General features: G+C 48.6%; 1 protein-coding gene and 1 long non-coding RNA gene across 13 annotated transcripts in view; one reads left to right on the top strand and one right to left on the bottom strand.

The window, feature by feature from the left end:
• The window catches only part of LOC133273918 (uncharacterized), a 376,828-nt gene that overhangs the window by 130,725 nt on the left and 223,097 nt on the right, over positions 1–23,006 (top strand). The window lies entirely within an intron of this gene.
• Positions 20,050–23,006, bottom strand: part of KTN1 (kinectin 1) — a 113,620-nt gene continuing 110,663 nt past the window's right edge. For all 12 annotated transcript variants that reach the window (XM_061462587.1, XM_061462589.1, XM_061462586.1 and 9 more), the window contains 2 exons: positions 21,664–21,787; positions 20,050–20,557 (listed from right to left, as the gene is read on the bottom strand). In XM_061462587.1, the coding sequence (XP_061318571.1) occupies positions 20,553–20,557; positions 21,664–21,787 (129 nt within the window). In that variant the 3' untranslated portion in view covers positions 20,050–20,552. The remainder of the gene's footprint in view (positions 20,558–21,663; positions 21,788–23,006) is intronic.

Genomic DNA, 23,006 nt, shown 5'->3' with positions numbered 1-23,006 from the left:
TTGGAGAAGAGGAGACTGAGGGGTGACCTTATCAGTGTCTATAAATATATAAAGGGGGAGTGTCACGAGGATGGAGCCAGGCTCTACTCAGTGGCAAACAATGATAGGACAAGGGGTAATGGGTATGAACTGGAACACAAGAGGTTCCACTTAAAGTTGAGAAGAAACTTCTTCTCAGTGAGGGTGACGGAACACTGGAACAGGCTGCCCAGGGAGGTTGTGGAGTCTCCTTCCCTGGAGACATTCAAAACTCGCCTGGACACATTCCTGTGTAACATTATCTAGGTGTTCCTGCTCCGGCAGGGGGATTGGACTAGATGATCTTTTGAGGTCCCTTCCAATCTCTAGCATACTGTGATACTGTGAGAAGACATTCACAAGCCACCACTTGCCAGAGCACACAGGGGCAGAACAGGGTTTTGAACAAACCAGTGCAGGGTCCCAGGGTTTGCTTTACAGAAATGTGGGTACCTGGCATCAAAGACCCTCACCCAAGCACCCTCCTGAACAGAAAGGCAGCTCTGCCTTCAGGAGAAAACCTGTATGCATTTCAGCAATCTCATATCAGCGAGTCCAGAGCCCTCCCTGCAGTCATCCAGACAGGACCAACCTCATCCAAGGCTGACTTCTGCCCCAGTGTTGGCCACAAGTCCATGCCTACTCTGGAGAAAACCAGTGCTAGCAGGACACAGCTCACCTTGTCCTAAAGTAGAGGTGCAAAGGGGTCAGTGAGCCCCTTCAGGGTTCATCTTTCTTTAATGGAATGAGCCAAAAGTGGAGATTCACATGCAGGTTACCAAGGGAACTCCTTCTCTGGTTGGTGGCTGTAAGTCCAGAAACTCCTTCAACGGCAAAGGGATTTACTCCAGCTGCAAGGGACACACAAGTCAGTTTTCAGTTACTGTAGGATAAGTCCAAAGCAATTCGAGCACACACTGTCACTCACGTGTGTCTGCAGTCTTGTAAGTGGTAGCAAAGTTTGGCCTCCCTGATGAAGCCCTGTAGGAAGAAGCAGTTGGAGAAGCTGCCCAGGACTCAGGGGATGGACAGAAGAATGAATAACATTGGGGTGGAAACCCCGTGAATCTCATTAAACTTCACATCTGGTCCAAAAAACAAAGGAAAAAAAAAAAAAAGAAAAAAGCCAACAAAAAAAGGAGATCTGGGTGCTTTTAGTTCATTTAGATCAAGGCTGAGGTTTGAACAGGAAGAGACAGGGCAAAGGAAATCGTGGGGCACAGCACAAAGGGCAACAGCCAGCACAGACCATCTGCTCCCCAGTTAGACTCATCCCACCACCAATTTCTTAGAGCAGATAGAGCCAGTCTGCAAGTCGTGCCGGGGTGTTCCCAGAGCATGTGGTGAGCCTGTTCACCAGGGAAAACATTCCTGCAGAACAGATAAGCAGTGCTTACTCCTGTGTGGTGGGAGAAGAGGCAGCCCAAGCAATTATTTTGTAGCTTCAGGAAAGAGGGGTACCTTTGGAAAGTGTCATTTTCCGTTTGTTATTCTCCTGTTTAACGAGCCTGTTGCAGGGACACAACTATCGACTTCCTTTTCCTTATCAGCAAGGGGAAAAGAAAACAACAGGCTGCTGACCCCAGTTAACTCCTTCCTGCAGCCACCAGCAGCAGGGTGCTTCATGCACGTTAGCCACATCCCCTGGAGGTCAGTGGGTTACAGCTCTTCCCAAGGATATCTGTTTCAAACCCAACACTCCCGCTTCCCTCCCAGCTTTCACAAACAAGAGCCAAAGGGGAAAAGGGGCTTGTTTTTTAGCCGGGGCTGTTAAAACCATTGGGTGCCACGAAAGTGAGTAAGAGCTGTATATTTCCATGAGTAGCTATGTGGCCTTGATAACTTAAGACTGTCTCAGATTGAATCAGCACAGAGTAGGATGGGCAAGGAAGTCTTGCCTTGTAAGAGAAAGCTAGAGAAACTTTATTAATCCCTCTGAGTCTTTCCACCAGTTTCCTCCTGTTTCCCTGCATGCAGTACTGCCACAGTCTACCCAAAATCCACTCCCCTCCACTAGATGTCTTCAAACACCCTGCAGACTCCAGGGCTGGCATGTTGGCCATACATGAAGGACTAAGGATGAAGGTGATTCGGAGAAAACTCTAGGAACTCACCAACAAAGCTTTAAGTTGACAAGCAGGTATTCTTTATTGCAGCACTGGGAGACGCGGGGGATAGCTCCTCCAAGTGTGTCTCTCCCAGGCATCAACCAGGCTGTGATTATATTGTCCTTAAACATACATATTCATTAGAGTACATATATTACATCATACTTCTTAGACAATGCCTCCTGTATGCATACAAAAATGTGGTAGTGGGCTTTCGGACCCCCGGTGGTTATTTCTTCATCACTTTGTTTTAGGATCATTGTCATATCAGTAACCACCAGGTAGTTCCGGTAAAGCTTATCTTAGTAATTTTGTTTTCTCTATAGTTGCTAACAAAGCCTAAGGTTCTTGAGGTTACTTATTTACAACCCTATTCTTCAATCAACCCCGCTCTTCAAAGGAGATACTCAGAGAAGGCTGGGCAGAAGATGGATAGGATTGCTGGGTCTCAGACCAAGGCCTTCCTTCACTAGTGGCTTATGGAGTTTAAGACCCTAAAATACTCTGTTCCCATTACATCCACCTTCCCCCCATGGAAATGCTTCAGTCACACCATTTGTATCTCTTCCACGAGCCCAGAACCACCAGCCAAGCAAAACGCTGCCATAAGCCAAGCAAGTCCCACAAGGAATTTCTTGCAGCCGGGGCCAAACTCCACCTAATCCAACAGAAAGACCTGTCTACAAAACATACACGTGTGGGTACAACCCCAGAAAGCCAGAGTTAATGAGGCCTCTCCCTGGCAAAAGCTTCTAATTGCACAGCAGCCACCTGGCCTGAGCCTGGAGGAGCTGTGCATAGCTGCAGGGGGTTTCTGTGCTCACATAAGCACCCCTATCCTCTGTGCCTGAGAGTACAAAGCAGCAGAGGCAGTTGCTGCACGGAGCTAGACCCAGAGCCTCTCCCCTGCCAAACCTTCATCTCCAGGCCCTGGTTCAGGTGAAACCCTGGAAGGATTTGCAACCCTGTCTTGTCCCACTGGCCTTGAGCAACCTACCCTGAGCCCCAGACATTGCTCCAAGGAGGGGTAAAAGACATCCTCTGCTGCTTCTCACCCCAGAATACTGCTCTGGGGAACACTGCTACATGGTTGGCATCAAACCCATTGCTCTTCCCTCCTCGAGTATTTAGGACTCAATCCACAGAAAGGTTTAAGTCCGCTCTCACTCCGCTGCCCACCCAGGACACCCCATCTGCAGGTTTGCACAAGCAGGATGCGCTGAATCCTCACATTCCTGTGCTACAAGGAAACACACAGTCCCCATCCCTTTGCCCTTTCATTTTCGAGTGCCAGATAGAAAATTAAGCCATGTTAACTCCTAGCAACATCTGGCTGCTGTGACCTCCCTGCTTCATTCCCACCATCCCTTCCTAATTGCCTCCTGGTGCCTGGACTTGTTCAGCTCAACCCTCACAGTGGCCTGTGGCTGAGATTATCTGCAGCTCTTTAAATCCCTGCGTTACTGCAAGGCTGGTCCCTACCCAGGGAGAGGAGAGACAAGCAGTTCCCAGAGTTGCACCTGGCAAACGTGACCTTTGGGGTGATGCAATGAGGGTTATTAAGAAATTAGATGCTGGGGCCCATTAGCTGGGAACAGGGAAAGGGAGATGCTCCAGTGATGGAGTGGAGGGGAGAAGCAAAATGCTGCTGGGTCAGATGAAAACCCAAGGCTCTTAAGACCACTGGGTACTGGCTACAGGCTTCTGGTACCAGCTGACCCTGTGTCAAAAGTCCTCCTCCTTGGCAGCCAAGTTCAATGCTGCATTTACACTGCTGTACCTGAGACCCCACTCCTCCTGAAACATAAAAGATGAAGCAAATCTAATTTTGAAGAGCCCAAACAGAGGAAGAGGAGAAATTGAACACTCATCTGGGTGTTCTCCCCGTAAGGAGGGATGGGAGTGGTGGAGACATGGGGATGCATCACCAGGAGACTGGGAGCAACAGCTACACCCAGGATTCCCCTCTGGATACCAGTAGGGTCATCCCAGGACCCCCCTTCCCAGGCAGGTGATGTGCACAGAGATCCCAACCTGCTCAGCCAAAAAGAGCCACCAGCCCCCTGTCCCCACAACTCCTTTTGCCACGTGGTTTCAGGCTCCTTCCCACAACCCTGTGTTACAGGATGAAATTCACACAGTGCCTCCTTCAAGCTCCGGGAAGATTTCCAATTGGCACAACAGCATCACATCGGGAGCCAGCTCCAGCACCTCTCACCCGAGACATCACTCACCACCCAGCTCATCCCGGACAATGGTAACAGCCTACATCCCCAAAACAAATCTAATGCCCGCTGCACTCTCCTGCCCTTAACAACCAGTGCTGCAGCCAGCGGGGACAGTGCTGCAACTCTGGGGCTATCACCAGCTCCCTACAGCACCCTGGGGGCATCGCACATGGGCCAAAAAGGGGCAGCATAAGTTTGGCATCAGTCTGTAGTACCGAAGCCTTTCCAGTACCACCATTGATCAGCCCACAGGCAAAACAGGGAGATGGTGGGAACAAAGGACTTTCTGCTCTGGTTTCTGCAAGTAAGCAGAAATAACAATATTTATGGGAGACATCAAACTGGAAAGGAATACGGTTTTGCCTATGGGCTGACCATGCCTGCTAAGAAGCCCACCACTGCACAGTAATCTGCCTTTTCCAGCTTTTGGGGATTTTTATTGCAAGATACAATGGCAAATCAAATGGGAAATTCAGCTGGACAGCCAGAGGATCGGACACTGCCCTGCCTCATCCACTCAGTCTGAGGACCAATGCTACTTAGGTCCCTTTGCAGAGGTTAGTTTTGAGCATCCCTAAGGCAGACAGCACTGTCATCCCTCATCTTCCTCAGTCCCTCTTCCTGTCTCCCTCCCCAGACACCCACCTCCAGCCCCAGCCCACCATATATTGTCTCCATCCCCTGCAAACCTCATGAGGATTTTGCATCCTGAAGGGACAAAATTCCTTTATTTTAGGAAAAAAAAAATTAAAAACTCAGTGCTTACGTGACAGGCAAGAATACACCAGACCCAGAGTGCGAGCACTTTATCCATTTATCATTCCCTTCCAGTATCAGTGGCTGGTCCTGAGGCTTCACTGAGGCTCCATCACAGCTTAAAGCTAACTCAGTGCCCCTCTGCACATGAAAACCAAAAACCACAAGCCATTGCAGAGTCCAGCACAGTGAGAAAAGCAAAGCTGAGCTCTCCAAACACCAAGTATGTGGCTGGTTGCTACTGTGAGACTCAGCTTACATCAGCTCCTCTGCCCTGAGTAGCAGCACAGCAGCACCATCCCAATCCAGCAGAAATCTGCTTCTCTGCATAAATAAACCAGTTTAGGTCCAGCAAGCAGCATCCTTGGGGATGGTGAACCCGTCACGGTCCCACCTACCGACTGCTCACTCAGGCTGGAGGACTCAGAAGGTCTGTTCCCATCTAAAATTCCTGTTGCAAGGAGCTTGTTTTGGCTTTTTTTGATTTGTTTTTTTTTTTTTTTCCCTTATTTCCTTCAACGCTTTCCATTCAACAATAAAAGCAACTGCAAATCTATTTAGGAGCAAAGAATAAAAGATCTGTAAAATTAGGTGACCGCATCTGAAAAGCTGCTGTCTATGTTGTCTGGCACTCGGCAGCACCCCTGCTTCCCTTTTGAAGTGTTCTTGTAAAACCCCATTATTCCTCATTCAAACGTACAAAACAACTGCAGTTGGGTCCTGCTTGAGGGAATAATATCTTTGGCTCCATGCCAGCACTTTGCCACTAATGTTTTATTGCTTTTAAAACCTCCCTTTCCCTGTGCCGGCCCCCCCCCCCCCCCCGAGATGGGCACATGGGCTTTGGCAAACCTGCTGTCCAGCCCTTGGATCCTCCCTGGCTGGTGGGCTGAGCTTGTGCAGGGGCTTGGCATGAAGTAAAACTGCTCAGCCCATCACAGGGCTTTAATAGATTAAAGGCCAAAAGGCAGATCCTGGCAAAATCATTCCTCTGATTTCCATCACCTCCCAGGTTGAATAGCATCCTGGACTATAGCATCAATAGTAGCACAACCAGCAGGTCGAGGGAGGCCATTCTCCTCCTCTACTCCACTCTTCCTTTGTAGCAGTTGCAGGCAGGGACCTACAGCAGGACAGAGCAGGACCAACCTGCAGTGACATCCATCCCAGAGCTGCCTCCACACATCACCCATCCACCTGAAAAGTCACCAGGGTTTCCCTTCTAAAGGCAAAGCAAAACACAAACATTTCTTAATCAAGCAATAGCACTAGCCAAAAAGACGAGTGGGATAGGATAACGCTATCCCTGACTCCCCATACATGCAGGATGGAGCAAGATATTTCTTTCCAAAGGCAGAAGAAATGAATTCTTGAAACACATATATTACTGTGACATAATATGCATTATACCCTGCAACCAGCGTGGATATAACCACATCACCTGATAGATGGCAGAGTACAAGTGTGACAATTGCATTACTGACCCACTGAGTTCAGGCTGCTCCCAAGCAGCACTTGTCTAGGCCAGCGAGAGCATCTTACCCACACAAGCACATTTTGAAGGTGCATGAAGCTCTTTCAAGCCTGTTTCTTTTCACAGCAGCAGGCCGGCTGGCCAGGCCCCATCTATTTTAACACCCCGCTAATACAACACTGTTTCTGAAAGGACATGTGGCAGGCACTGAAATTGCAAATGAGGTTGTCACCACCTGCTCCCACACAATGCGAATCGTATTAATGCAGGACAAGGGGGCACTGCCATTGCAGCCAGCTGCTGTCTGCCTGCTGGCCACACTGCTGGGAGCCCATCAGCTGAACCAGGGCAGCACCAATGCTCCCACCAGCCCACAGCGGCTGGGGGACAAGTGCTGTGCTGAGGCATGTCGGGTCCTGCTGGGATCATCCCACAGATGGTGCTTCCATGGGATGCAGAATGACTGTCCCTCTCTCAATAAGAGCTGAGGAGCTAGTGTGGCCATCACAGGGCTGGCTCTTTCAGGTAGCTCAGTCAGCACCCAACTGTCCTCCACACCAAGCCCTACAATGAGGCAAAGCATTAGGATACGTTTTAAACCCCTTGTTTATGACTGCTGCATGGGCAAGGAAATACGGCAGGGGGTCGGCTGTTTCCAGGGAAGGGAAGTCCCGCACATGACATCGCCTTGGGGCAGGGCTCAGCCTCCCCTCATGAAAACCATCCATCCTTTAGAAGCTGCTGCCCAAGTATTCCAGGCTGGCCAAAGTCCATCACCCACTTCTCCCATACACCTTCTCACAGAGGGGAAAGAACTAAAGGTGACCTGGGTCCCCGGGACAGCGCCAGTCAAGCACGGGCCAAAAAAACGCAAAGCACAGTAATTATCTGTTGCAGAGCCCTGTTAATGATTAAGTTTGGGAGACGCTAACAATCAAGCCTATTGAAAAGACTACAAGGGTTTCAAAGTGTTTCCTCCACACCATGTGACAGTAAATTGTTCGGAGTAGACGGCTCTTAATTCAAATGCTCGTTGTCATGGGGACAGGATAACACCCCTCCTATTCAAGGATGCCACACAAGAAGCCTACTATTTGCTACAATAGGCTTTTTAGTTTAAGCTACACTTTATAAATAGCCAAAGAAAATATCTAGAGATTAATATCAGCACTCACCTCTCCTGGCACAGCAGAGCCAAAAGGACAGCAGGTACAGGGGCCAGAGAACAAGTTGTGAGCGTACAGATGGACGGACAGAAGTGGGTTGCTACGGCCCATGCTCTTGTAGTGTCGCGGGGGTTCAACCACACTTGCAAGGGCAGGGAGTTTCGTCTTAATCCCCAAATATCACTGGCAAAGTCACCTCCTCCTTGAGCTGGAAATCAGCCTGGATGCTCCCAGGCACTGAGACACCAGCTCCTGCAGACCTTGAGGAGGGCAGAGACCCAGACCTGGCAATGGCCAGGAAACCCAGGTGTCACCAAGGACCCTGAATTCAGAGCAACCTCCCATGAGGGTGTTTGTACCACCATGGTCTGCTCCACACATTAAAGTGGCATAGGTCCTGCTGGTGAAACCTCTGCTCTCATCATTGTTATGGATGGGAGCAGAGGCCTGAAGACGGACGAAGGCAGCTCCATGGCGCAAGAAAAGAGTGAGGAGGAGGCAAAGAAGCATGAGAAGAAGGAAGAGAAAGAGGAGGAAGAAGAATGGATGTCTGATGTCTCCAGCATCACCAGCCTTTGGTGCACCAAAGCAGACACCCACCCCAGACTTCACTACAGCCCCTCTGTGGGCACATCACTTGCCTTGACCCTCTGTGTACACCTCATGGCAGCAGGACCAAAGCCCCTATTCCCACCCTCTGCTGATTCCCCTTAATCCCATCTCACCCCATCCCCTGGTCCCAAAAACCAGGAGTCTTACTGAATCCTGCTACCAACCACCAGTGGCAGAGCTTCAGGAGGTCCCAGCAGCATCCGCAGCAGCATATACTGCTGCCCAGACCCAGGGCTGTGAGACGCCATCACTGCAGGGAGAAATACTGTTTTCACACAGAACTGGGGTCACAACAAAGAAATCACTGAGAAAATCAAACAGCCACCAAGGGCATCTCCTGCAGCCACCTAAGCAAGAATGCACCCCTTATTTCCCTTCCCTGAGTCCAAAACTGACTATTGCACCACCTGAAATGGCAACCAGCCTCCCTCTTCTATGCTTCCCCAACCTCTGAGGCACTCCTTTGCTCAAAACCCTTACATGACAACTGCTTGTCCTAAAGACACAAAAGAACAAAAAGGGACAGGCTCAGCTTCTCCCAGAGCCAAGCATCTTTGGACCAACTGTGGCATCTCCTATCCCATTGCATCTCTTCCCACACATGTACCTTTGGAAGGCTCTCCACCAGGCTTTGCTGCTTCACCCAACACCTATAGTCACTGGGACAACTGATGGAAGCAGAACACAGAGCCCTGAGAAGACAATCAATGTGATTCCTTGGTGTCTGCTAATGACCACCTGCTTCAGAGCCCTGGGGCCCAGACCTGTGTCTGAACCCAGCTCTTACCAAGGAAAACAGCAGCATCCACTTGCCCAAATCAAACCCTGCCACAGGGCAGGGGGATGAAGATTGCAAAGCTGAAGCCTTTGGGCAGGCTGTGCTCATTGCTCAGAGCTGCCAAATTGGGGTAAAATCAGCTGTGCCTTCAGCAGCTGTTGTATTGCTGTTAGCTCACCTTCTGCCCACAGGAGCCGGGGAAGCATTTGTGCTAAATATGAAACCAGTTCCGAGGAGCTGCTAAAACATGCTAAGAATTTCTGGAACAAATCTTTGTGGGCTTTTAGAACTTTGTTCACAATTGGAGTTGCAAACACAGGACCAAGGCTCGTACAGGATTTAATGATGGATCTGTACAAGTCCATCCGTTTAATCAGCAGATCTCCTTGCCTCAGGACACGAGGGTTACGTGGGCTTAAGGAATAAGCTCGTGGATGGTTAACAAAATACATGGAAACCACATGTGGCTCAGGACATCCTGTGCTGCCAATCACCAGCAGCTGGGAGAGCATCACTACAACCCTGCCTGGCCCCTGGTCTCTGTGCTGCGCTGGCAGCTGTTGGACAGCTTTGGTTCTCATCCTGCTTGAAAAGCACTGCTTTGGGGGGTGGGTTTCCCCTTAGGTGAAGCACAAAGCCACAAACCCCCTGAGGCTGGGAAGTGTGCAATGGCACTGGAGAGCCACGGTGCCCTCAGCAAGGGTCCCGACCTGCTCTCTTTGAAGGCATCACTGAAAGCAGCTGGGGCTTCACACTGTGGGAAACAATGGGCGACGACAGCTTTATTGTTTCTGCTGATGAGGAAGGAGGAGAACCACCACCTTCTCGCGTGGGAGCAGCGCTGAAGGGGGAGAAGCGACCTGCTAGACAGATGACTCATTTCCATCGCCACCTCCTCCTCCAGTGCCAAGTGTCCTCAAAAACAGAACGGGAGACAATCCTTCTCCAGCAGGCTCCCTCTTTGCCTGCAGAGAAAGAGGGAAAAAACCCCAAACAAACAAAATAAAGCCCCATAGATAAAAAACCAAGGATGCAGCCACAAAGAATGTGTGATGCTCCCCAAATTCAGCACTGACGGAGCAAAAGCTCTCTGAGCATCACCTGCACCCATCAGCATCACCCTTGGGTTCAGATTCAAACCACATCAGCAGACACCTATGAATGTGATTTCCCAGCCCAGGGTTTCTCCACAGCAGCATCTAAAACCAAGAGGACAGGGGGACAACCCTGCTCATGCTCCAGCCCCCCAAAACAAGCTCAGTAGAAGCAAGGACTACAGCAGCCCCCAATATCTGCTCCGTGCCAGGATGCATCTCCAGCTGCTGTGGGTCTGCTTGTCATGAGGAAAATCAATGTCCTCATTACCAAAACTTTTGGAAGAGGCAAGAGGGAACAGCACACATCTCTCAGGGGCTCAACCACTCACTCCACTGTGTCAGAGGAGTGAGGGACAGCTCACACCCATCCCAAATTCCCTTCCAGATATGCTGCAGCTTAGCCAGGTTGATGCTTGTCTCATCTTGTAGCTCCAAGCCACTGAGCGCAGACCTGACCACATAGGCAGAAAGCTCCTGGATAGCCAAGGCTGCCCTCACCACTTTCACCCACATCTTGTAACCAAGCAACTTAAAGCCAGGTAGGAAAAGACATGAATCATCCCAACCTGCTTAAAACTGGCAGGACACACACCATCGGCCCTACCATCGCTCTGTGTGACGTGTAACTATTTCAGACAATTAAGATGCTCTTCATTAGGTGTCTATGCTGCAGGTCTGGGAGACAGAGGTAGGAAGTTGTGCAATTGTGGTGCTGTGTTTTTATTGACCAGCACACGGGATCCATCGACAACCACCATGGAAAAGAAAACCCATACATACAGAGTGGGGAATATTTTCTTCTGTCAAGTATCACCATGTTTTAAAAGTCTTCCTACCTACAGGATACCTCAATCTCCCCAGAACAAGGGAGAACAACTCCCCAGAACAACTCCTCAGCAGAACAAGGAAAGACTCAGGAGTTTCACTAAAAGGGGGTTTTGTTGGGAAAAAAAAATGATGGAAGTAGAGGAAAAACAAACAAACAAATGGAAAACATTGAATAAAATCAGGATGCAACAGTTCAAAGCCTGTGTGGTTGTTGGTCTGTGTAAGCTTAGCTGCTTTAATCTGAGCCCTCATCTCCATTTCATAAGATGCCCATTACTCTGCTCACAATGTACACAGTACATTTGTTATGCAGCCAGCGAGCAAATGGTAAAGGAGTATTTTAATCAGATTTTAGCAAAATTCAGGTCCATGCACCCTGAGTGGGGGAGTAAGGTAAACACCAGGAAGGAAGGTTTAATGTGCCTTCCTATCCCACTAACTTCAGGTTTGCTATGAGAATAAGCAGCATTCACTCTGCTCCAGCTTAGACAGCACCAGTGTGGCCCCACATCCCTACCACTGAATCCATCCCAGCAGAGTAGTGTCCATCATTAGAAGGGTTCCTGCCAAGGAGAAGCCTTCTCCTGCAGCTCCCTACTATCACCCCACCCTCAAAGCCAACCCTCATCCCACCACTGCAGCTTGTCCCCGAAACTTAATCCTCCTCTCACTATCATTCCATCCTAATGAAGGTGTTTGGCAATGGTGAATAAGGGGAAGTGGAGGAGGTGCCTCCCCTTTCCAGAGGGACTGATTAATGAAAGGTTTTTCTATGATCAGGTTATTGCTCCCCGTTTTTCTTAATTGAGGCAGTGCACCTCCATCCTCTAAACTTCAAGGATGACAATAATTAGCACAGCTAGTCATTATTACTGTCATCATCTCTCCCCTTCAGGAAGTACAAGATCTAACATACCAGCAATGAATATGAAAACCGACTTTGCAAGGCTCACAGACTTCTCGAGCCGCCCTGCGTTCTTGTAATGAGAGGATTAGCATGGAATACATATGTGGCCCTTTAAAAGAGCATATTTATTAAAAATACATCAATATATCACACTGCTGGGGCACACACACAGCTTATTAACAAGAGACACCCTCCTGAGCTGGCTTTTGTCAGCAGCAAACAGAGCTGTGGAGGTAAACAGCAGCTCCCATGATTTAAGAGTAGCCCTCGTGTTAGTGCCGGTTGCTGTCACAGCAGCCTATTGCCAGCCACAGGGCCAGGAGAGCCAAGACAGCAGCAAAGGCCGATCGTGAAATGTGGGTTTAGGTACTAAAAGATGAGCCCCTAACACAGATCTTAAGCAAAAAAGTAAGGAAAAAATGTGTGGATTTAGCCATCCTTGTACAATGTTGACTTCAAATTAGGAGCTAGCACTCCTAGTCTTAAGGGTGAGATACATGTATACATGATACATAGGTGTATATATGGTATATATGTGCATATATATCCAATTAGAGCCCCAGCTGGCACAAGAGGTGCTAAACACACAGTCACAGGGGAAGCCTCTCCTGGTCTCGGTCTCATCAGATTCATCCCTTTACCCAGCCATAAGGGATGAAATTGCTTTGCCTTCCAAAAGGAGCCAAGACACCGGTTACACAGCCCTGCAAACAGAGGCTTGCCAAAAAACATCAAATACAGCGAGATTTACGACAAACTTGCCCCGACCGGCAACAGCAGGAATCCCAGAGCAAAGAAAACTTTGGGAACAGTTTGTCTTTCTGCCTGTACAGCCCCAAGCGCCTGGCAGCAACACCAGTGTGTGTGTTGAAAATACACCCGTGCGCTGCAGAGCTCTTCAAAAGACACCTCTCGTCAAGCAGGCAGAGAGCCAGACCTGGAGCACTGTGCTGCACATGGCACAGGGACACGGCTCAAAGCCATGCACCCCCCAGCATCAGCACAGGGCCCAACCACCAGGTTGGACAGAGCCTTGGGTGGCATGGTTTAGTGTGAGGTGTCCCTGCCCATGGCAGGGGGGTTGGAACTAGATGGTGTTAAGGTCCTTTCCAACCCTAACTATTCTATGATTCTATATGTAGATACATATATGTGCATAGTATATAAAATATGTAATAAATCAAATATACACATATATATACACACATATATAGAAGTTTCTGTTCCCTGAGAGTCCCATTTTCAGGCCTTTTCCCTACGAACACTTATGAAAGAGAGGAACTGGGTTATCCACATGCACCAACAGCAGGTTGCTCTTGCTGTTGTTCCCTGTTGGGTTTAAAAAACACTTTCAAAGAAGAGAGGTATCAGTTTCTCCTTATTCCAGCTGGGGAAACTGAAGCTCAGAGTCACAAAATGTCTTGCTGGGTTGGGAATGAGGACTGAGCCGCTGCTGTCGGTGCAGCCTGCAGGTCACACAGTTTCCTTACAGAATCACAGAATCCTAAGGGTTGGAAGGGACAGAGGGCGTGCAGAGCTACAAAAAAGCACCTGCTACTGTCCAAGCACGCAGGTTGTGAGCCCTGCTATTCCACCAGAGGAAGGGTAAAGATCTGGCCCTTGGGCTTGCAGTGCAAGAACATGGATCAGTGCAAAAAGGAAGAAAAAAAAATATATATAAACCTTCAGGAGCATGGAACAGGCCCTGCTTGAGGGCCTGCCTCTCCCCCAGTTTAATTAGCTCCTCAACAACGAAGAGCCAGCTTCTCAGGAGCCTGAAGATATATTTTTAGGTGCAACCGCTCCAAAAATAGAAGCATCCCCACAGGAAGCCGAAAACAGCATTGAGGAGCCACGTGCAGGTTGCACTGTGAATGCACGAGCTGAAAGCACAACCTGCACTCCAGCCAAGCAGAGGGGAGATCAGAACAGGCTCCCTTCGAGAGGGACCTCAGCACCTTCCCAAGCGCACGCCTGCAGAAATGAAACCATGGAAATAAAAGCACCAAAACATAAACAAAATAACCCCAGTCCTTTGTGCAGATTTGTGCCACTGTACACCCGATCCATCCCAACAGGACCAGAGCTTCTCCCAGCTGACACACAATAGGCAGGGGCTGCCTGGCAAAGTCTGGGGCAGCAGGACTTCCCTTGTCCCCGTGAATGATGGAGGTGGGCTTAAAATGAAAATGCTCATGGTTTCAGGGATGGGGGGAAGCCCCAGACATCCATGAGGCTGGCATAATTTCTTTCCCAGCTGTGAAAACAGGAATGCCTGCTGCACCAGGCCCTCGCAAGGGTTTTGTCACTGGTTTGGCCACATGCACTTGGTTTAAGGGAATGGCTGGGAATGTGAAGTGGGTTTTAGAAGGGGAAGCACCACAGGCGACTTGCCCCAGTGATCACCCGAGCAAGTCTTGGGGTTCCCATGGGCTGTCCCTGTACTCCTGGCCTTCCACATACACATAGGAAACTGCCCCAAGGCTTTCATGACCCAGATGAAGTTGTCTGGCTGAGGCCACCTCTTTGTCTCTAGTCCTGCCCCCGGGCGGGCAGAGCTCTCAGCGAAAGCAGCATGATCTGTTCCTTAAGGAAGTCAGTCCAGGCTTATTTTAAGCAAGTCTGGGAGAGAACACACCATGAAGACACTTGGCTAACCCTCCCTCCAAGAAGTGCCCCTCACCCACCATTCCCCATCCCTGGCCACTGTGGCAGGGGGGCCCAGCCACACCTGACATGGGAGCCACAGGGATTTATCAGACCAAGCTAAATCTCCATAAACAGATGAAAGCAAGCTACCAGTTTTCCAGCATTCAAGCCATTTCCATAGCATCTTGAAGCTATTGGAACCTTAGCATCCCATAGTATTACCAGGGACTCTTTCTCCCCAAGACCTTTCCTATTGAGACAAGGCATAGGCATTCTCTGGACCCACTGACATAATGTTTGCTGGAAGATGTTTAACCAAAAAAATCTGAGTATGTCAAAGGGTCCAAGCAATAAAGGTGAGTTTCTGTACAGTGCTGGCCATGGTTACCTTGGAGTTGGATTGCCTCTCAACTTTGCATCTTGGATTAGATTGGCCAAGATATTGAAGCCAATAAAGCAAACAAGAAATGGCGTTTCTCCCCTTCTGGATGCTCCTTAGAAACTCCCTCCTGGCCAGCAGCAGCTCTGCCCTCTCACAGCTTCCACCAAGATCTGCAGAAGAGCCCCACTATAACTCCACTGTTCAGTGTGAAAGGCAGAGCCCTGCCAAAACCAGCCTGGCAAGAGACTTGGTGAGCAGCAAATCATAGATTGGTTGGTGTTGGAAGGGACCCTAAAGCTCATTCAGTTCCAACCCCTCTGCCATGGGCAGGGACACCTTCCCCTAGACCAGGTTGCTCCAAACCCTGTCCAACCTGGCCTTGAACACTGCCAGGGATGGGGCAGCCAGAGCACCTCTGGGCAACCTGTGCCAGAGCCTCAGCACCCTCACAGGGAAGAACTTCTTCCTCATATCTGATCTCAATCTCCCTTCTACCAGTTTAAAGCCATTCCCCCTTGTCCTGTCCCTACAGGCACTTGTCAAAAGCCCCTCTCCAGATTTCTTGTCAGCCCCTTTAGGTGCTGGAAGCTGCTCTAAGGCCTCCCCCAAGCCTTCTCTTCTCCAGGCTGAGCTTCTCAACCCCAGCTCTCTCAGCCTGTCTCCAAGCAGAGGTGCTCCAGCCCTTGGATCATCTTCGTGGCCTCCTCTGGACTCTCTCCAACAGATAAATGATACAAGGAAATTCACAGCTGGCTGCAAACACCACTGCAAACACTGCAGAAGGCAGCCAAGGTCACACACTGAGAAAGGGTGACACAGGGACCACCAGCACATCCCATGGTACCAGCAGCCCTGAGCAGAGACAGCTGTATCATCCTAAGGGGGGTTATGGCAAAATCATTTGAGTTATCTGGGGTTGAATTCAAGCTGCATGAGTTTTCTTTTTACCACAATAATAAACGGCTGAGTGAGTCATTGCCTGAGAAAACCCAGCAGCAGCTACTAGATAAACAACTCGCTGCTCACGTCTGCTGGATACAGCAGGGAAAGGGTGGGAGGTTTGTGCTTAGGGACGAAGAGGAGGCAGCGCAACTTCAGTGAGAGTAAACAGACAGCTCAGGGCCTTCCCCTGCATTTCTCATTTCCATTTTGAAGGGGCTGATAAAGCACAGAAAGGAGAAGCCAGTTTTGTACATGAATTGGGCTCAGCACCACACTGTAAAGTGCTCAGCACCGCATCATATGCTGCTAACAATGCACAGCTTCTCCTAGCACACATCACCCAGCCTTGCAGTTAAAAGAAAAAAATCCATTGCCAGCATCAGAACATTCCCATTTGGGCTTTTTCCAAGTGTCGCTGTATCCATTAGCTATTGTCTCCCTCTAGCGCGGGCAGAGACCAACCCGAGTCCTGCCGCAGCTCCCCACCTGGCTGGGAACCAAGGGCTGGAGGCTCCGCAGAGAGACAGAAACTTGCCGTGGGCTGGGAAAACACACCAAGTACCGGTTACCTTTGTACTGATGCATCAGCTTCACACTGATGCGCACTCTGGGTTTTGGTCTTCACATTTTATCTCACCAGATGCTCAAAGAAAAGAGGTTTCTGAGTGACAAAAATCAGCAAGGTTAAAGCCATCCAAATCTGAGAGATGGCTGCCACCACCTGCATTTTACCAAGGGCTGGAGAGGACAGAGGTGAAACAACAACCCTCTTCCTGCTTCTCCTGAGGAACCATCCTAACCTCTCTTCACATTTCAGAGAAAGGATTAAAGTTTGCTTAGCTGGGCTTTTCCAGGGATCTTTTTACAGCTGCCTTGAATACCTCAGGGCACCTCCTAAAGCAGAATAAAAACCTGCACTTAAACTTCAAAACGGAAGGTTTTGTGTCCGCTCCTGGGAGGATTTCTGCCAAGAGAGAAAGGGAATGACACTGCAAATTTCTCCCCTTTAAACTAAGCACTGCAGCAGCACCTTCACACCCTGCTCTGCAGCTTAACACAACAAAAAACAAGAGCCTGGAGACAGGGCCAGGTTTCCCTTTCCCCACTAACGCTACCTCTGCTCCTCCAAAGGGTGCATCCAGAGGCACTCCAGGCACTGCTGTCCCTTCCAGGAACAATTCTTCCTTGAACAAGGCATGACCAGCATTTGCCAAATCCATCTTTTATGAGGAAAAAGGGACGTCACTTTACCCGGAGACCCTGGTTCTCACTGGGTCAGAGAGGCAGGCAGGATGAACATAGCAGCTCCTGCTCTGCCTTCACAGCACCACATTAGGGATAGACACAAATGAATCAACCCTGCACCACCTGGTACACATGCAACTTGTGTCTTGTTTACCACCAGCTTTCCCAGGACCTTCCAAAGCCACGTGAATGCAGGAAGGGAGGCTACTGATGCAGGGAATTCATTAGTGCCCATCTCTGCATGCTCTCCAACCAGTAACTTACGTGGCAAGACATGCAGGAAGACTGAGCATCCCTGGGTTAGTTATGTACATACACTAGGAGAACTGTTAGCTGGTGAGACCAGGGAGGACTGGGAAACAGCTCCTTGTGGAGATTCTCTGCTGTCCATTGCCCTTAACCATAAGGGGAAAGAAGCAAAAAGCAGCAAGATAGCACAGAGAACCCACAGGAGAGTATCTGAACCAGGGAAGGTTGATCTTCCACTCAACTGCACACTAAAAAGCAAATGATAGCAGAAACTCAGGTCTGCTCTCCCACATGACCACCACACCACCTCCATGACCACATATTTACTACGTGACAAAAGCTTCAAAAAGGAGGCGCTTCTGAATTGGGGTGGCCATGGGGGCTCTCCAGATGGGCAGGAGAGCAATCAGAGCAACATGAAAACCCAGCCTGAAGTACTATTACTGGAGCATGTGGGTTATGCTCATAGCTTTAAACCAGTCAAACCTGCATTGAACCATTAAGCTATTTACCCCTCAAAACAGGTGTTTAGACACCTGCCAAAGGATCAGCCTCTGACCATAACCTGGTCAAGTGCAGAGACCCTCCAGGGTTCAGGTTTTCCTTAGATCTAGTTGCAGGGGGGTGTCACTGGCACTAGAAATGCTTTCTACTTCATACCACCTATGAAACAGACTAATGGCATCTGAGTTTTTACTCAATGAAATAACATCTCCAAGGAACATGGACACTTTAAAGGCCACAGCTGAAACCCAAGGGTAGCTTTTGTGAAGAAAAGCATGTTTTTCAGTTCTCTCCCTCTTCTGAGGTGTTTCAAAGCTCTCAACAGAACCTGCATTATCTAGGAAACCACTGGGTCTGCGTAAGGAAGAAACGTCTTCACTTCACCCCCTGTACAGTGAAGGGTAGTAGGTAACAAAGGATCAAAATATTACCAAGTAATCCCATGAAGGTGAGAGCGTGAAAAGCTCAGGGTGAGCAGTTTGAACCATTTTACCTCTACAATTAATTCACATTGTCTCCTGTTTTGTGGCCTTCTCTCAGATAATCATCTCCTCAAGCATTATGAAGAGCTAAGCAACAACCTTGCATACTGAAGAATCTCCTGCAGAACTGAAGGGCTCCTCAAAAACACAAACCCGAAGCAGAGGAGGGGCACCTGCTCTCCCCACACCCCCAGAAGAACCCCTGGTCCCATGTCCTCCACATATTTGTTCCCAACAAGCACCCAGTAACAGACCACATAACACACACACACACTCCCACCAAGTCCTTCCACCACAGACTTCCACCCAGGAGGCAGGTCTGGTGCAAACAGAGATACTCTGCACACCACAGGCAGCTGGGCAGGCTCACAATACTCCCACAAAAGCTGGCTTTACCATATAATCCAATGTTTCTAACTGTTCCTTCCCCTTGAAGTCTCAGATTTTTCTCAAAGACAACACGACATTGAACTACAGTTCATGTGATGGTTTGCTGGCAATTTCTTCTACTTTTAAAAACCTTAGTATCTTTTCTTTAAAAGGAAGACTCACTCTGAAGTTTGCAAGGGCACCAGATTGCCTCTTCTCAAGATTGTGCCTCCTCCTTTGCCCAGAAATAAGAACACAAAGTGCAGCCTGATGCTTGTTTCAGGGAGGGAAGAGACGAAAAAAACATCATTTGCCGATGACACCAAGCTGTGTGGTTCGGTTGATACCCTGGAGGGAAGGAATGCCATCCAGAGGGACCTTGACACGCTTGTGAGGTGGGCTGATGCCAACCTCATGAAGTTTAACCAAGCCAAGTGCAAGGTCCTACACCTGGGTGGGAGTAATCCCAGGCACAGCTACAGGTTGGGCAGAGAAGAGATTCAGAGCAGCCCTGTGGAGAAGGACTTGGGGGTGTTGGTTGATGAGAAAATGAACATGAGCCGGCTTCAGTGTGCACTTGCAGCCCAGAACACCAACTGTATCCTGGGCTGCATCAAAAGGAGCGTGACCAGCAGGTCGAAGGAGGTGATCCTGCCCCTCTACTCTGCTCTTGTGAGACCTCACTTGGAGTATTGTGTGCAGTTCTGGTGTCCTCAACATCAAAAGGACATGGAACTGTTGGAACAAGTCCAGAGAAGGGCCACGAGGATGATCAGGGGACTGGAGCACCTCCTGTATGAAGAGAGGCTGAGGAAGTTGGGGCTGTTCAGCCTGGAGAAGAGAAGGCTGCATGGAGACCTCATAGCAGCCTTCCAGTATCTGAAGGGGGCCTATAGGGATGCTGGAGAGGGACTCTTCATTAGAGACTGTAGTGACAGGACAAGGGGTAACGGGTTAAAACTTAAACAGGGGAAGTTTAGATTGGATATAAGAAGGAAATTCCTTCCTGTTAGGGTGGTGAGGCACTGGAATAGGTTGCCCAGGGAAGCTGTGAATGCTCCATCCCTGGCAGTGTTCAATGCCAGGTTGGACGAGGCCTTGGGTGATATGATTTAGCATAAGGTGTCCCTGCCCATGGCAGTGGGGTTGGAACTAGATGATCTTAAGGTCCTTGCCAACCGTAACTATTCTATGATTCTACAAAAATCTCACCTGAGTCATCCATGTCCAGTTAAATGAAGAGCACAGGAACACCTTGAATAATAGCATCCCTTTATTTGCTGACACCATTACAAAAACTGATTACATTAGCAACAAAAAAAGAAAAAAAAAAAAGGAGTGCTTACTTGAGGTTGAAGTCAGAGGCAGCTAATCCCAAAAATGTAATTAAGTAGAACAGTGTACAACATCGGTATTAAAATGTTATATCACATTGGTGACTTTACCACATTGGAGTTTTCTGAACAAGTTTTATTGAGCAAAATAAGATACAAGATTATGTGTTTACTGTCTCTCCAGGAATGTAAAGGTCTAATTATCCAAACAGGTTTGTTTTTATTATAAAACTAAACTCTGGAGGTGTCTACAGAGCTGGGTTTTTCTCTTTAAATCAGTAGTCTAACAAGGATTAGAAAAGACAAAACTCTGTTCAGTGTTTCTGACGAAGTAGAAAGGGTGAAAACATAAATAAGGCTTTAATTTGGCAAAATATAATACAATGCCTTCTGCTATCCTCAAATTAACGATTCCCCAGTGACTTCATTCTGCAAAAGAAACACAAAACTCCACATCAGCCGCGCAGTTTCCAAAGGGCAGTGCTCTAGCAAATCCACCAGCACTTCAGCAGCTCACTCCAACTGCTTCATTAGCTTCAGCCCACAAAAAAAGCCCAGAGGAACAAGCCAGGATGGTGGAAGCATCCCAGAGCAGAGGCCAAGGCACAGTTAGTACCTTCCTCCCACATGCACCAAGCCCATCCTATGAGACTGGGCTCACCCCACCATGGACACCCTGTTACCAGCTCTGCTGCCCATGCTGCATTACAGAGCCAGCAGCAGAAAAATACCTAAATTATGAAAAAGCCAAGTCCCCATCCTCAGCAGATGAGAGGCAGTTCTGACACTTCCAAGAGCAGCATGTTCTGTGACAAGGCTTTGCTGTCTCCCAAACTGAACAGTCCACAGCCTGCCTTCAGACCTGGCTCTCAGCTCATCTGGTAGAGGCTGCACCACCTTCCTGAGAAAGTTTCGTGTCTCAAGTTTATCTGACCATTAGCTAGCTCTGGGTCACTTAAGTTTACCAGCATGATGCAGTCAACCACAAAGGCTCAGGTTTCTAAGATGGCTCTATATTAAAAATAAAAGCCTTGTTTGTCTATAATTGGATAAAGAGCTCATGCCAGACCGATGCTTCAGATACTCATATCCCCATGACCACAGCAAGCCACTGCTGTTAGCTCAGCAAAAGCCCTGCGGGTTACTTTATATCCCCCATCCCAAAACAATCAGAGCATGGAAGCATAAACATTTTGCTTGTCTAGCTGGGATGAAGGAAACAAGGCACAAGCACTGGGATAACAAAACTTTGGGAAACCTGCTGCATGAAGTAGCAGGTACTGGAAGAGAGCGATAGAGAGTTACATGCCTGGAAAGGGACATGGGGATGTGAGATTAGTCCCAGCTAAATGAAGCAGGAATTCAGAGAGGAACAAATCCAGTGCCTACTAGAAGCTTTTGATGATGTACACACAGGAAGTCTCAGATTTTGAGACCTGACTTCTTAAATCTGAACAGGGTCCCACCATCACGGACCAGTGTCCTTCCTGGCAACCATCCACCAGTTCAACTAGATGGCCACCAGGCAAACCTACCTACTAGCTGGTAGTGTTCTCGTCCCTTTGACAGCATTTGGCTTACTGAAACAAGCAGCTTCTTGAGATGACCTACATCCTGGTTAAGATTCACTGCCACATTTAGCCTTTTATCAGTCAATTCCTGGAAGAAAAAAGAAAATCATTAAAAACTCATTTACAATCTAATTACCAAGAAAGCCTAGAATTAGATCCTCAGTATAAAATTACAATTCCTTGCACAGATGGAAACAATTCTTGTAAGTCAGAGGGTTACAGCCACATTTAAAGAGAACATGGTTCAAAGTCAAGAAGCTATTCCCTGTTCCAGGGAATTACCTGTGCACATTAAGCACCAGTGAAAACACCATGACCTCCGGCTCCCACCCTCCCTGCTCAGGACTACACTTCCTCCTTCCAGCTCCTGTGCTGGTAACCATAGCTGATCCAGCCTCAGCAGTTAACTGCCCCACATCATCACAAGCCCGGATGAAAACCCCATCCAGACAAGAACACATGGCTTGTAGCAGTGACAATGCACCTAGCGGGGGGGATGACTTCTGACCCCACAGCTGTAACAACAGGGCTGCCAGACCACCAAGGACCTGGTCTGTATGAGGGTCTGCATGCAGGATGGTGTCCTCAGCAGTACATCATATACAAGCACAAGGTAGGTAGCTCCAGCTGTGAAACTATTTGAAATAGCTTGCTGGAGATGCACACCTTTCTCCACCATAGTGCTCCTGTTCAGGCTCAGGACATGGGCTGCTGCTTACCACCTATCCCACAGGTTCATTCTTTGCTCTGAGCCCCTGGGAAATTCCTGCTTGCCAATGAAACCTGGCCTTGGATGAGGACTTCACAAAGCAGTCTAAGCACCAATCAAGATGGAGAAAAAAAAAGAAAAAATGCTACCAAGAGCTAGGAAACTGGATTCCTGCCCTGAAATAAAAATGCTGAGCTTGTGGTTTTGTTTTTGTTTTTTCTTCTTCTGAAAAACAAAGTGTCTTTAATGAGTTCAACAGTTTATTAATAGTGTCCCAACTTAAAAAGGACTCTTTCCCTCTTGCCTGCCCTCCACCCCAACACAAGTCTTGCAGACCTAACAGTGATATAATCCCTTGTTTATTACCTTTATTGATCAGCTCCTTCAGAGCTAACTCCCCATCTAAAACACATTGCTACTCCTTATTTGGCTCATGATACAAATGTGCAGATAACCTATAGGAGAGATTTCCCTTGCAATCTAACAGCTCAAAATAAGTACCTCTGCCTCAGGGTCAGCAATACAGAAGTACCCAGTTCTCAACACATGCCCAGGGGTGTTCAGAAGTGCACAGCATCAGCCAACCCCCCTCCAATAG

This window comes from Pezoporus flaviventris, unplaced genomic scaffold (genome assembly GCF_033815535.1).
Source record: "Pezoporus flaviventris isolate CSIRO_AGI_PZ_B2104156 unplaced genomic scaffold, CSIRO_AGI_Pfla_v1 ptg000035l, whole genome shotgun sequence".
Classification (NCBI taxonomy): domain Eukaryota; kingdom Metazoa; phylum Chordata; class Aves; order Psittaciformes; family Psittacidae; genus Pezoporus; species Pezoporus flaviventris.
The sequence above is the reverse complement of the archived record's forward strand: the minus strand, read 5'-3'. Positions and strand labels throughout refer to the sequence as shown.